The sequence below is a fragment of the Candoia aspera genome, chromosome 2, assembly GCF_035149785.1.
Source record: "Candoia aspera isolate rCanAsp1 chromosome 2, rCanAsp1.hap2, whole genome shotgun sequence".
Classification (NCBI taxonomy): domain Eukaryota; kingdom Metazoa; phylum Chordata; class Lepidosauria; order Squamata; family Boidae; genus Candoia; species Candoia aspera.
In genome coordinates, this window is record NC_086154.1 from 123,461,700 (window position 1) to 123,474,824 (window position 13,125).

The following is a 13,125-nucleotide window of genomic DNA, read 5'->3' on the forward strand; positions in this document are numbered from 1 at the left end:
TTTGATTTATACTGGGGCCAAGAAACTGCTTAGCCGTACTTCATTAGGCAAAAGGGGCTCATTCCAGGGAAAACAAAGGGTATGGATGACAGGATTACATGCAAACAGGGTGTTGTCGCTACATTTATTAATGAGGATTACAAACCAACAATGATACAGCTTCACTGCCTCAAATGATAAGGGACAATCTCTTTAGTTGGAAGTTTGCTTCAAAAAGTCATTTTAAATTACATTTTTATAAAGAAATATGTAAAATAATTCATTGGCTTTTTTCAGATAGTCTCCTTTCTGATTAATACATTTTTAAAAATATGAAATTTTCATTGATAAAGTTCAGTTTTGAGGCATCTGTTCCCTGAAATTAGAATTAGCAGAATCATTAAAAACTGAATATACAACGTTGCATGACATTTTACTGTGTCTGCGTGTATGTGTGCCCCTATTCTCCACAGATACAAAATACTGAGATTTTCTTACATGTACAATGGTGCTTAAAAGGTTGTGAACCCATTTGAATTTTAAATATTTCTGCATAAGTATGACGTAAACTTGATATATGCTCCACCTAAGTCCTAAAACTAGATAAAGAGAACCCAACTAAACAAATGAGTCAAAACTATTATACTCGTTCACAGATTTGAGGAAAATGATCCAAAGCAACATATAGGTAGTTTTCGCTTACCCAGCATTCGTTTAGCAACTGTTTGAAGTTATGACGGCACTGAACAAGGAAACATATGACCAGTCCTCAGTGTTGCAGCTGTCAGCCTCCCCACGGTCACACGATTGTGATTCGGGCACTTGGCAACTGGTGTGCATTTACGACAGTAGCAGCATCCCATGGTCACATGATCGCCATTTGCGACCCTCACAACTGGTTTCCCACAAGCAAAGTCAATGGGGAAGCCAGCAGGAAGTCACAAGTCACAGTCAAATGATGTCATGCTTAATGACCACAGCTGGAACTAACAAACTGCTGTCATAAATCAGGTGCAGTCACATGATTTTTCCTTTTACGACCACATTGCTTAACAATGGAGTTGCTGGTCCTAATTGTGGTCAGTAAATGATGACTACCTGTATTTGTGTGTGGCAAAAGTATGTGAACCTAGAGGATTATCAGTTCATTTGAAGGGGAAATTAGAGTCAGGTGTTTCAGTCAATGGGATGATAATCAGATGTGAGTGTGGGAGGTCCTGCCTTATTTAAAAAACAGAATTCTGGGTATTCAGTCTCGAAGTCTGATCTTCACAACACAGATATGTGGAAGTGTGTCATGGCTTGAACGAAGGAGATTTCTGAGGACTTGTTTTAGGACTTGTGTGGAGAACAGATCATGTTTTAGATCATATTTAGGTTAGGTGGTAAGATGTACCAGAGGTCAGGCATGGTAATTAAAAAGTCATATTCCTGGGTCCTGCAAAGTGCATTCTTTAATTAATGGTACCTGAAGCATGCCCCTCTTGCTGGATCTGATAATCCAGGTAGAGACCATCAGAGAAAAATGGTCCTTCAACTACCCTGGCCCATGTAATGAAGAGCTTTGTAAGTGACAACCAGCACCTTGAATTGTATCTGGAAGCCTATTGGGAAACAGTGTAACTCATGAAGCAAAGATATAACATAGACAGATTGAGAAATGCCTGTAATTCCCCACACCATTGCATTCTGAACCAATTGCAGCTTCTGGTTGCTCTTCAAGGGCAGCCTCATATAAAGTGTGTTGCAGTAGTCCATTCAAGAGGCAACCAGAGCATGACTGACCATGAGCAGTGTGTCCTAGTCCAGGAAAGGGAGCAATTGGTGCACAACACAAAGCTGTGCAAAAGCTAATTAGTGTTTGAAACCACCTGCAAATATGGGTCAAAAAAACTACCTGCCAAAGATCAAACAATAGTTAACATTCACATGGGACAAAGGAGAAATTCATGCAAAAGAAATAGCGTGGAATATTTAAATTCAAAGAACAGTACTAGTTAGGTCATATTCTACTACATCCTTGTTGCAAATACAGGAATACAGGAGAGGAGAAGGGAATGTGGAAGGAATGTTACAGTCTGTTCCCAAGCTATACGAAATAGTTACAAAATAGTCCTCTTCTGAGGTCTTCCACTAGGCTTAACAATATCCCTACAAAGTTTGCAAGCTGCCACAACTCCTTAAATATGCAGAAAATGGATTTAAAAAACCCTGCCTCCTCTTCTTTCAGAAATGCTACAATACAACTTTCCAGTTCAGGAAAGGGGAAAAAAAAGTACTTCCTGATCACAAAAGTTACCCCCTCCTGCTTTATCATCCAGCCATGTGTGCATTTTTGTACAGAACTTTTTCTGATCCATGCCAATTGAATTCTTCTATATATATCCATATTTCTGTATGCACATTTTGAAATATTTCAAGACAGTATAATCTACTAAAAGAACTCTAAAATATTTTAAGTTACTGGTATATCAAGTAAGTACATTTGCCGTAAATGAATACATCGCTTGCTTTTGCAGCCTGAGATTTCAGTGTGCAAAGTTGGTTGGGCATTATCTGAATTGTTATAGCTCAAATATTGAAATAGTTGAAAGGATTTATTTTAGTGGCCTTTTTCTTTTGTTACTATATTACCGTATATAGCTCTTCCGATAAAAACAAAATATTTTTCAAACTCTCTTTGAATAAGATGGTGAGTGTATGTGTGTGTGTGTGTTTGGAGAGGGAGGGGGGAGAGAGGAGGGAGAATTCATTAACATGGGAATGTATACTTACAGGTAAAGGCACAGACATGACCATATTTCCTCCATAAACAGCAGGTACATAAAGAATGCTTGTCCCAGTGTGAGGATCTATCCGCTGTACAGGACTAGGAGACTTCCCAAGGTTGGGATGAGGCCCAGGAGGAGGAGGGGGTGGTGGAGGTGGCGGCGGCGGAGTATATGCTCTGACAGGATTTCCAATTAAGACAGAAGCACTTGACTGAACTACATAAAAAATATGAATGTGAAAGTTACGAATGTTCACTTTTCCCTCAGCCTTCAATGTACATTTATTTTTCAAATACTTCATAAATCAGAAAATATTAGAAGTGTGATATAAGACATTTCCACGTAATCCCAGTTTTTTCTTGTGTCAGAAGTCATAGTACCATCTCTGCAATTATGCCTATGGTAAACTTTAATCATCACTCTTTGGGTAATAGTTCTGATTACGCAGAAGATTATTAAGCCATACTAGCAGTGTCTAAAACATTATTTTGGTCGTTTTGTAGTTAATAATCAAAATGCTCTGAGAACCTTTTTTTAATGCTATTCCTACCGACTAGCCTGTCCAATGAGGTAAAAATGGGAAAGATTCTTGTGTCAGGTCCCCAACCTTTTGGGGCCAGTTTGGAATTTTGAGAGCATGTTGTCATTATCTCAAAATGGCTGCCATTAGAGATGTAGGCAATCATAAAATACTAATTACATTCGCAAATAGCAAATTACTGAGGTTGTTGCTGTATACCATTTCAACTTACTTCTGTCTTTTTCTCCTGCCATTATTTTATTTTGTAAGGATGCTCCAGGATAAGGATGAATACAAAAACATTTGTTGGCATGTTATCCCAATGCTTGGAAGCTGTTAAAGAGTCTGGATGGGGAGGAAGAGGCTCAGGCTCAACCCTAGAAGGTTGAGTGGTTTGGGGTTCATGGGTCATCTATGTCTGGAGATCTCCCATCTTTAGTTCTCATAGGGGCTGCACTTCTGCAGCTGGAATCAATGCACAAATTTGGGACCTTCTGGCCTCACAGCAGCTGTGACCAGTAACAAGTGACAGCCATGGCCAGATTCACTGTGTGCACCAACTGCCTGCTTACTCCTACCTTCATGTACTTCCAGGGCTCATTGTGGAAACAGACAAAAAAGACAATCCAATCCAGTTGCAACATCCTATGGTTGTCTATGTTCAATAGCTGGATGGGCCCCAAAGCAAGCAGACCCCATTTTCTTGGATTTCTGTTCCAATTTGATATAATTTTTTTGCAGGAGTCATGGATGTTGGAGGAATTTCAATCTCCAACTATTTTTCTCTGCTAGCCCCTGCACAGCCTAGCTTCAGAGGTAGCAAACCCAGGGGCGGGTGGTGGTAGCTTCGTCTATTTATAGCTTCCAACTTATATGTTCAAATTGTAAAACAACTACCTCAGTTTGAGAATGCTGTATCTCCCCACCCACCCCCATCCTCTGGAATCTTAGCTGTGTGGTTAATGTATGAAAAGAAGGAGGCCAATACAGGGGCCCACCAATCTGAATTGGATTTAATTAGCTCAGGGAATCCACTCTGTTAGTCTTTGACCAATTTTCCTTACTGTTAATTGATTTCTATCTTCCTCCACAGCAGCTCAATTCACAGGTCACCCAAACCTGGAACCAAGTTGATTTTTCCTCCCTCTTTGCCTGAATAATTTCCCCGGTGCATATATCCTAATAGGTGGGGATTTCAATGCAAGAACTGGTTGTAATGACATTCAGTGCCTGTCTTCCTGAAGAAGTAACTGAACCATCATTTATGCCCAGATCCTTCAAAGTTACAAAATATAACCTAGCTGGCTTTTGGTGTCTACATCTCATAAATAGGCTTAACCTACAAATGTTAAATGGCCTGTCCAAAATAATTTCCCTGGACAATATACATTTTGATCAGCTCACACGTTATCCACCATAGATTATTCAATAATTTCTAGAGACTTGGCCCCTTGCCTTAAGCACTTTGGCATAGTCCCTAGGTCTGAAAGTGATCACCTTCCCCTAACTTCCACTTGCAAATTTAGACAAGGTCTAATTAGGAACCTAGTTAAGGCCCATTTAAAATGCCTGATGGGAGGCGGCTCTTACAGGGTCAGATGGAATGGCTCCCTTGAAGATAGCACAGCCCAATGGTTTCACTCAGAGGAAGGAAGTGCATACTTTTCAACCTTCTGTAACTTTGGGGCACACTCAGACCCAACCATCCCACAAGATAGCGGAACACTTGAGGTATATCATGATCTCATAGCTAAGCTCCAACTTTTTGTAATGAAGGTGAACACAAACCCAATCAGGAAGGGATGGCATTCTAAGAGTTGGTTTGACAAATCTTGCATCACTGCCAAAGCAGCATTATTGGAATCCTATGCTTCCTCACTGAAAACAATTCACCAGATTCCATCCAAATTTTAAAGGAGCAGAAAAGACAATATAAGGCTCTGCTCAGAAAGCAAAAAAACCAAGATTGGAAGAAAAAATGGTCAAAGCTAATCGAAGCTACAAAGTCCAAAAATCCTTCCCTATTCTGGCATACTATAAGAAATTGTTCCCATAATGGCATTACACAATTGCATTGTAGCATCCCCTCAAGTACCTGGGTACATCACTTCCAAGCCCTTTATTGCAATCTGTACACTAACACCTACATGATGGATGTATCTTTATCCTCACTACTGCAGTGGCCCCCAGTCACATGCAAGGAAGATAAAAATCTCATTAATCAGCGTAAGTGTGGTAAAGCCCCCAGGAGTGACCATATCCCCCCTAAGCTAATTAAATCCAATTCAAATTGGTGGACCCCTGTATTGGCCGCCTTCTTTTCATACATTAATCTCACAGCTAAGATTCCAGAGGATTGAGGGGGGGGAGCTATAATTGTTCCCTTATATAAAAAGGGTGGTAGGAATGACCTGGCTAATTATAGGCCAACATCATTAGCAAACTATATGCCAGGTATCCAAAGCCTTTCACCTTTTCACCTATTCACCAAATACACCAAACCTGGGTAATAGATGAGGGGATAATCAACCTTGAGCAAGCACGGTTTCAGCCAGGATGATCCACTATAGACCATTGCCTAGCACTTTAACATCTGACAGACAAATATACAAACCACTTTGACTTGTATCTAATGCAGCCTTCATTGATTTCAAGGCAGCTTTTGATAATATCTCAAGGGTCAGACTCTGGGACATTCTGAGCAGATTCTCTATAGACAAAAGACTCTTGCTCCTAATTCATAAGCTATACAATAAAACTGGCCTTAGAGTAAGATGTAACTGGGGTGGGGACCTTTCTGACTTTATCCAGACTGTCAAGGGGGTAAAACAAGGATGTATTTTAGCACCATTGCTTTTTAACATACGTATCAACTCTCTGATTAAAACCCGTCAGAGAGTTGATATCCATGTGCCTAAATTAGCTGACAGACATCTCCAAATTCTACTCTACGCTGACAATGCAGTTCTTTTCTCCTTGTCTTCTGTAGGCATCAAGTGGGCACCAAGAACCCTGGCATCCTCCTGTAATGAGGAACAATTAGTAATCAACTATGATAAATCTAAAATTTTAGTTTTTTCCAACGAAGGCACAAGTGGACAATTGATTCCCATAAATTAGAGAAGGTCAAATGTTTTAAATACTTGGGGATAGTATTTCAGACCTCTAGGAAATTAATAGCCCAGGTAAATTATGCCATTTCTACTGCCCAAAAGAGCATACTAGCAATAACTGAATTTTATAGGCAACAGGGTGCAAATTACATTCCAGCAGCAAACTGTCTATAGCTAAAACAGTTGCCCAACTATTATATAGGATACAATTTGGCCCATATACAAACCTAAGGGCCTATGAAGCCATTCGATTGAATTTCCTCAGGACTTTGTTTGGCACCCCAAAATGCACCCCTTATGCAGTCTTGAGGCTTGAAGCTAATGTGCCAAGTATAATTAATCCTGAACCAGGATTCTAATCTCAGAACTCAGAATCATGTTTGACCCTAGAGGCCTGATGCCTTTGCTGTTGTCAGACAGCTACCAATCGCACTGGCACCGTACCTGTATAGAAGAACTTTACAGTCCTGGCCTCTCTGCTGAATATTTAGGCCAATTAACTCTTGAGAAGGCCAAAGCAATAGTTAAAGAATTAGGGACATTGATTGCCAAATTGATATCACCAGTGCTCCGAATTTTATCGCCAAATGTTAGATAGCTGCAAGCTGTCTACTGCGGATATCTATACAATCTAACGCTAAGGAAATAGAGATGGGCCTTTTCCAGAGCCTGCTTTGATTCCCCCCCTTCAGCATTGCTGGCAGGAAGATTTCATGGGACTCCTTATTTACAGAGATTTTGCCCTTGTGGATCCAGGGAGATAAAAACTCTTGCCCATGTCCTCATACAGTGTCCTTTTTATGATGCCCCAAGGCATGCTTTGATTCCCCCAATAACCTCTAAATTTGAGGGTCATACTGATAAATTTTATGTTTATTACTTTTTAAGGGATGCTAACTCTACATTCACATACCAGGTGGCCAAATATCTTCATCAAGTCATACAACTGTGCAAAACTTTTAATTAGATATGTTGTTTTATTGTCTTATTCTTTTCTTTTTTCCCTTGATAATGAACTGCTGTACCAAACTATTTCTCTTTTCCTATTGTAAAGTCTGGTCGAAAACTGTAATAAAGATATTTGATTTGTTGCCTATGTTCAGAATTCCCTTGAACTTTGGAGATCAAAATTCTTTTTTGAAAAAATATTTTATTTCCCAAAGTCAGAGTTGCTCCTAAATTTAAGTAGTATAGGATCAGTCTTTTGGTCATTCTTGATCCCTTCCCTCCACTCCGCTCATTAATTTTAGTGGGAAGGGAGCTCAGAATCCAAACAGGGCCATAGATTCTGATATCCTATGATTTTTGCCTAAGAAAACATTTATTTTCATTGCAAAAACAAGCGTATCTCAGATTCCTTCAAATAATACTCTTTCAAGTACTTACCAATTCCATCACTATGAAAATGGTCACTGTGGTTATGATGATGGCTTTTTACCTTTAAAAAAAGATTGACCAGGAGTTAAATTATTCTACCTTTAAGTTTGATATAAACATGCAAAGAAAGTTAAGAATGTTTTCAGAGCTACCATTCTCTCATAAGTCTGTTCTTCTATAGAATGCATGTCTATACATTTCCAGAAAATTATAGAAGCTATTAATATCATGTTAAGTGGCCAAAAGATACTTTTTCAGGGTGGGGTGGGTGGGTAAAGTAATTTGCCCGAGCCCTCACAAACCAAGATCTCTCTGCCTCAGAGTCAGGACTACATTTTATTAATCGCAAGGCCACACAAATAATGAATTTGTTTCATTATATATTGTGTTGCAGTGCAATACAAATGCACACTATGTTGGAATAGTTGTAGGGTAATACCGAACCTCAGGTTAATGGGACTGTTGGGAACATTAAATGGAGGGGATGGATCTTGTACAGTGTCATGCAGAAACAAAGTGGCATAAATATATAATTAGTAAATAAAAAGTAAATAAAAAACAATCCTTATAGTAATTTTAGAAATGTAGTAGAAAATACCATATGATCAATTTCAGAGACAGCAAGGAACAAACTTAGTCTAATTCCTCTGATAATACATGAAAGAGCTATATAATTGAACAGTTGCACTGTACAGTATTATCCCTGTTATATTGGTTATTTTTAGAATTCTGAGTGTCTACAGAATTCTGACAATCTACAGCTGAAAATGTACACATGGCAAATCAACTTTGATCACATAATATTCTAGCAAATTACAGTGTCAATGTTGGAGGCATCTGGGCATCTTTTCAAATCATCCAGTCTTTTAGAACTAGACTGGGAGCTTAACAGCCTAGCCTAATTTCTTATGAGATGGGGGTGAGGTGTGGAATGGAATGGAATGGCACAAGAACAATAAATCTTGACATTTGCAAACTCTGTCACTTTTGGCTCTAACTTTCTTTCCCACAAGGTCAATGGGCTTTTATTGGTTTAGAAGTTTGTATAATTCAAAAGGTAACAGAGCACCTTAGAAGATGCTAGAGCAGTGGATCTTTTAATTGTTCAAAGATACTAAAGAAGCAATTGTCAAAAGTTCCACTAACAAATAACTTTTTCTACGTTTGTAAGTCTTCCACAGAATTATTAGACATGTCTCAGAATTCTTGAGCATATTCTCAAACCCAGAATTGGTTCACTCTGCTGCCCAATATAAACTAAGAATTATCTTAAAACATTTTGTTTGTTTATTAATTATTCCAATTTCTATCACCACCCATCTCCCCCTGAAAAGTATTCTATTTATTATTATTTAGATTTATATCCCGCATTTATTTTGTACAACTCAAGGCAGCATACATAATGCTCCCTCCTATTATCCTCACAACAACCACCTTGTGAGCTATGGTGGGCTGAGAGAAAGTGGCCCAAAGACAATGCAAAAGAGTTTTCTAAAACCATTTGAAGTCTTGCAATGACTTCAATGTCACCCAGCCAGCTTTCATGCCTAAGGAAGCACTGGAACTCATAGTGTCCTGGCATCTACTTCAGCACCTTAACCAATATACCAAACTGGCATATAGAAAAGTGAAAAGAGAAGACTGTCTGTCTGTCTGTCTGTCTATCATCTTCTTTTCAGCAAATCAAGATTAAAACAAAGGGCATTCTTAAAATTTGTTACTTTACTAAAAAAAAATGGAGCAGGTTGCAAGTACACTAATTCCTCCTGAGTTGATTAAAAAGTATGATATTCTGGGTGAAGAATCTACAGGCAGTCTGCTCCTATACTCTCATGTATACAAGGTAATTTTAAAATCAAGATAAAGTATAAATTGCACACTTATCTAGTAGTAGAATTAACAGTATAGTTACTATAGAAAATATGTAACAATAGCCATTGCCAAAAGACAAATGTTAGAGCACACCATGAAAATGTCTTTTAAACAGCCAATTTCTCTAGCATTGCCATCAACAAACTTGTACTCCCACTTTTGTAAGAGGAGTACAGTAAGTATTTTGCAGAGAAGAAGGGTAAGTCCTCTGGTACATGGGAGAACGAAAGCTACACTGGTAGGTTCACAGCAGGACCCAGCATCTCCGTTTAAAAGTACATTGGAGAGAACATGGGAGATGGATATTTGAACCTGCCCCAGGAGATGTGAGCATGATTTCTGCAAGATCAAGCCTACCTTCTGAGGGTTCTTTATGTGACTAAAAACAAGGCAGCTAACTAAAGCCTTGGCTTCTTGACCCACAGAACATTGCTAACCACAGAACTATTAGAATAGGCAAATAGAAGATACAGGAGAGGTCTTGTACTAATTCAGAGACCAAGCCAGCCCCCTCAGGCCTATGATGGCAAGGCTCCCAGCTATACAATCTAGAATGCAAGGCCTTCAGAACAGCAAAGTACAATACAGCAATATAGTGAAAAATATAGAAAGAGAAAACATGGAAAAATATAATGTGGTAATAAAAGTGAGACATATATGGATCCAGGGCCACAACCAACTGGCTAACTCAATTAAGTCAAAGCTCCAATTCACTCTGGCCAGGCAGTTACCCTTTTCTCTCCCAATGTTCAATAGAAGGATTGCCACTGTGGGCTGCCTATGTGTCCTAGGACATCTTGCACTCTTACTCCAAAGATCCATTGTTTCTTATTCTCCATCCACTAGGTTTACCATAAGTACAGCTCTAACAGGAAGGCAGAAGGAAACCAAAAGGTGGAGATCTTCCCAATGCCTATTTTTCAATATGCTGTCAAGAACCAAGTTTTAAAACGCGGTGATGCTTAAGAACATTACTTCCTCAGGGGAAAGGTCTATGCAGTTTTCCAGCAGTCTGAACACATTAATCAGTTTGTTTATAAAGCTTGAATAAATACTGACCTATGAATAACATGGATGAAGAAGAATGACAAACTGCTTCACTAGTTACTCTATAAAGACAGTCTCTAAAATGTATTTAAAAAGAAAAATTACATTTTAAAAGGCTGGGAGCTATTACAGCTTCTTCACATATTTAGGGTTAGATAAATGTTTTCTCAGCTTTCTACCAGAGCTATCTCTGTTGATTACAATAATCCCCCCAAATATAAATTGCAAGACTTCAAATGGTTTTAGAAGACTCTTTTTCATTGTTTTAAGGGAATCTGTTACTATATTATCAGATGAATCTATGCTTGTAATTGCTTTTAAATAACTTTTTTACACATATAATGCAATTTTGTTTGTCAAAAAAGCGTTACTCTATGCCACTGATTAGTGAATTCCATATAGAATATTGCTATTTAAAGGAGCTATAGATATTGTTTTTATCTTGTTTTTACCACACCAAACCAAATTCTTGACATTCACTTAATTTGCTAATCAGTCACTAAGGTTTGTTTATGCAAATTCCCAGCTTTCTGTCCAAATTGAACATGTGAGGCAGCTTACATCATAAAGAAATAAAATGGGATTTACGACCAGTCTGTGAAATTGTGGCTGTTACGGCATTCCTGCAGTCATGTGATCACAATCTGTGAGCTCGGGTGCCTGCTCACAATTATGACATCACAGCGAGCTGTGGTCATCTGGTCGTCATTTGCAAAATTAATGGGGAAGCTGGCACGGAAGATCGTAAGTTGCTCCCCTGAGTTGCTCCTGTTTTTCTCCCGAGGAGCCCCACTACTAGATCTCGTACTCCATAGCATCCCCCCATGCATCCACACTCTGTAGCAGCCCCCACCGTTCCATCCGCGCTCTGTAGCACCCACCCACAGCATTCACACATCTGCCTACAACTCTCCCCTGCCAGTTCGCTTGCCTATGACCCCGGTCACGTGAGGTCCTCTCTTAATGACCCGTGCAATCTCTGGGTGATGACGGCAACCAGGACTGCTGGGATTGCCATCACTAAGCGATGTGATCATGTGACATGCTTTATGACTGCATCGCTTAGCAACAGAAATTCTGATCCCAATTATCATCCTAACCTGAGGACTACCTGTACAGACATTGGAACATGAATGAATTGTTACATCTCACGAACACACCGCACCAACACCGACTGGAGGAAGGAGGAGAATACTATAGCTGAAACACTCAGTTTCCAATTCCTGTCCTTCAAAGCTGGTCCAAAACAAAAAGGGCTAAGATGGATACACACCCACCATCTTGAGTCCTCCAGGGGTCACCCACAAATGCTATCTATCCTATCTCAGTACGAAGAACTGAAACCTGACTAAAAAGCGTCCAAATAATCAGTTTCCTCCAAGGCCCTTTGAAGCTGCAGCCTGATCACCTTCTCCACATCTTCCCCCAAAAAACAGAAGTTGGAAACTGATGAAAATTATCCAGTATTGTCATCTCTGATGATGGCATCTTTAGTAGGGAGCCCACCACCTTCTTAAGTGCAGACTGGACTACCCTCTCACTCAAGGATGTATTAAACATTGTCGAGACCCAACCACACATCACCTTGGGGACAGCCTTAATCAGCCAGAATGGACATGGATTTAATATATATTAAATTTTTATTTTTTATTTCTATTTATATTATTTTTTACTGTATTTTACTTTTTGTATTATTGTGATGGTTTTAATCGATTGTTGTAAACCACCCAGAGTCCTCTGACGGGAGGAGATGGGCGGGGATAAATTAAATAAATAAATAAATAAATAAATAAATAAAATATAGGTGGCTGCCCTGCTGAGGACTCTGTCCACTTCCTTGGGCCCTCCCTCTATAGCATGGTCTGGGCCACCCTGAACAGGACTGCTGACTGGCTATCTAAGTGCTACCTGGAAACCAATTCAAACTGCATAAAATACTAAAACCTCTGCAGAAACTATACTAATGTAGACCTTGAAAGTGAATAATCATACTTGGACATGTGGTTTTCTTAAAGCTAAACACTGAAATGCATCCTCAATATTTTAAAAAGCTTATGTGGTAAAACATAAAGACACTTGATAAACTATCTTTCCAATTATTAAATCTTGCAAACATTAACAAGTAAATAATTTTCTCTTATGTTTTCAAATACCATTAGAAAAAAGCAAAAAAATATATATATTAATTTGAAATTTTGACATAGATGTTGTCTGGAAATATAATTATGCCTGGAAATGTAATCAAGTATTTACTAATGTCTCTAGGCAACTAAATACAGATTTTAATACACGTAGTCCTCATTTAATGATCATTCATTCAGCGACCGTTTGAAGTTACAATGGTGCTGAACAAACAGTAGTTACAACCAGTCCTCGAAGTTATGGCCCTGCAGCGCCCCTGCGGTCACATGATCAAAATTCGGGCGCTCAGCAACCAGCCTTCATT

The 13,125-nt window shown here is 39.0% G+C and overlaps 1 protein-coding gene across 3 annotated transcripts in view; it reads right to left on the reverse strand.

Annotated features, from left to right (window-relative positions):
* The window catches only part of HELZ (helicase with zinc finger), a 147,423-nt gene that overhangs the window by 31,078 nt on the left and 103,220 nt on the right, over positions 1-13,125 (reverse strand). For all 3 annotated transcript variants that reach the window (XM_063293483.1, XM_063293485.1, XM_063293484.1), the window contains 2 exons: positions 7,770-7,821; positions 2,755-2,966 (listed from right to left, as the gene is read on the reverse strand). In XM_063293483.1, the coding sequence (XP_063149553.1) occupies positions 2,755-2,966; positions 7,770-7,821 (264 nt within the window). The remainder of the gene's footprint in view (positions 1-2,754; positions 2,967-7,769; positions 7,822-13,125) is intronic.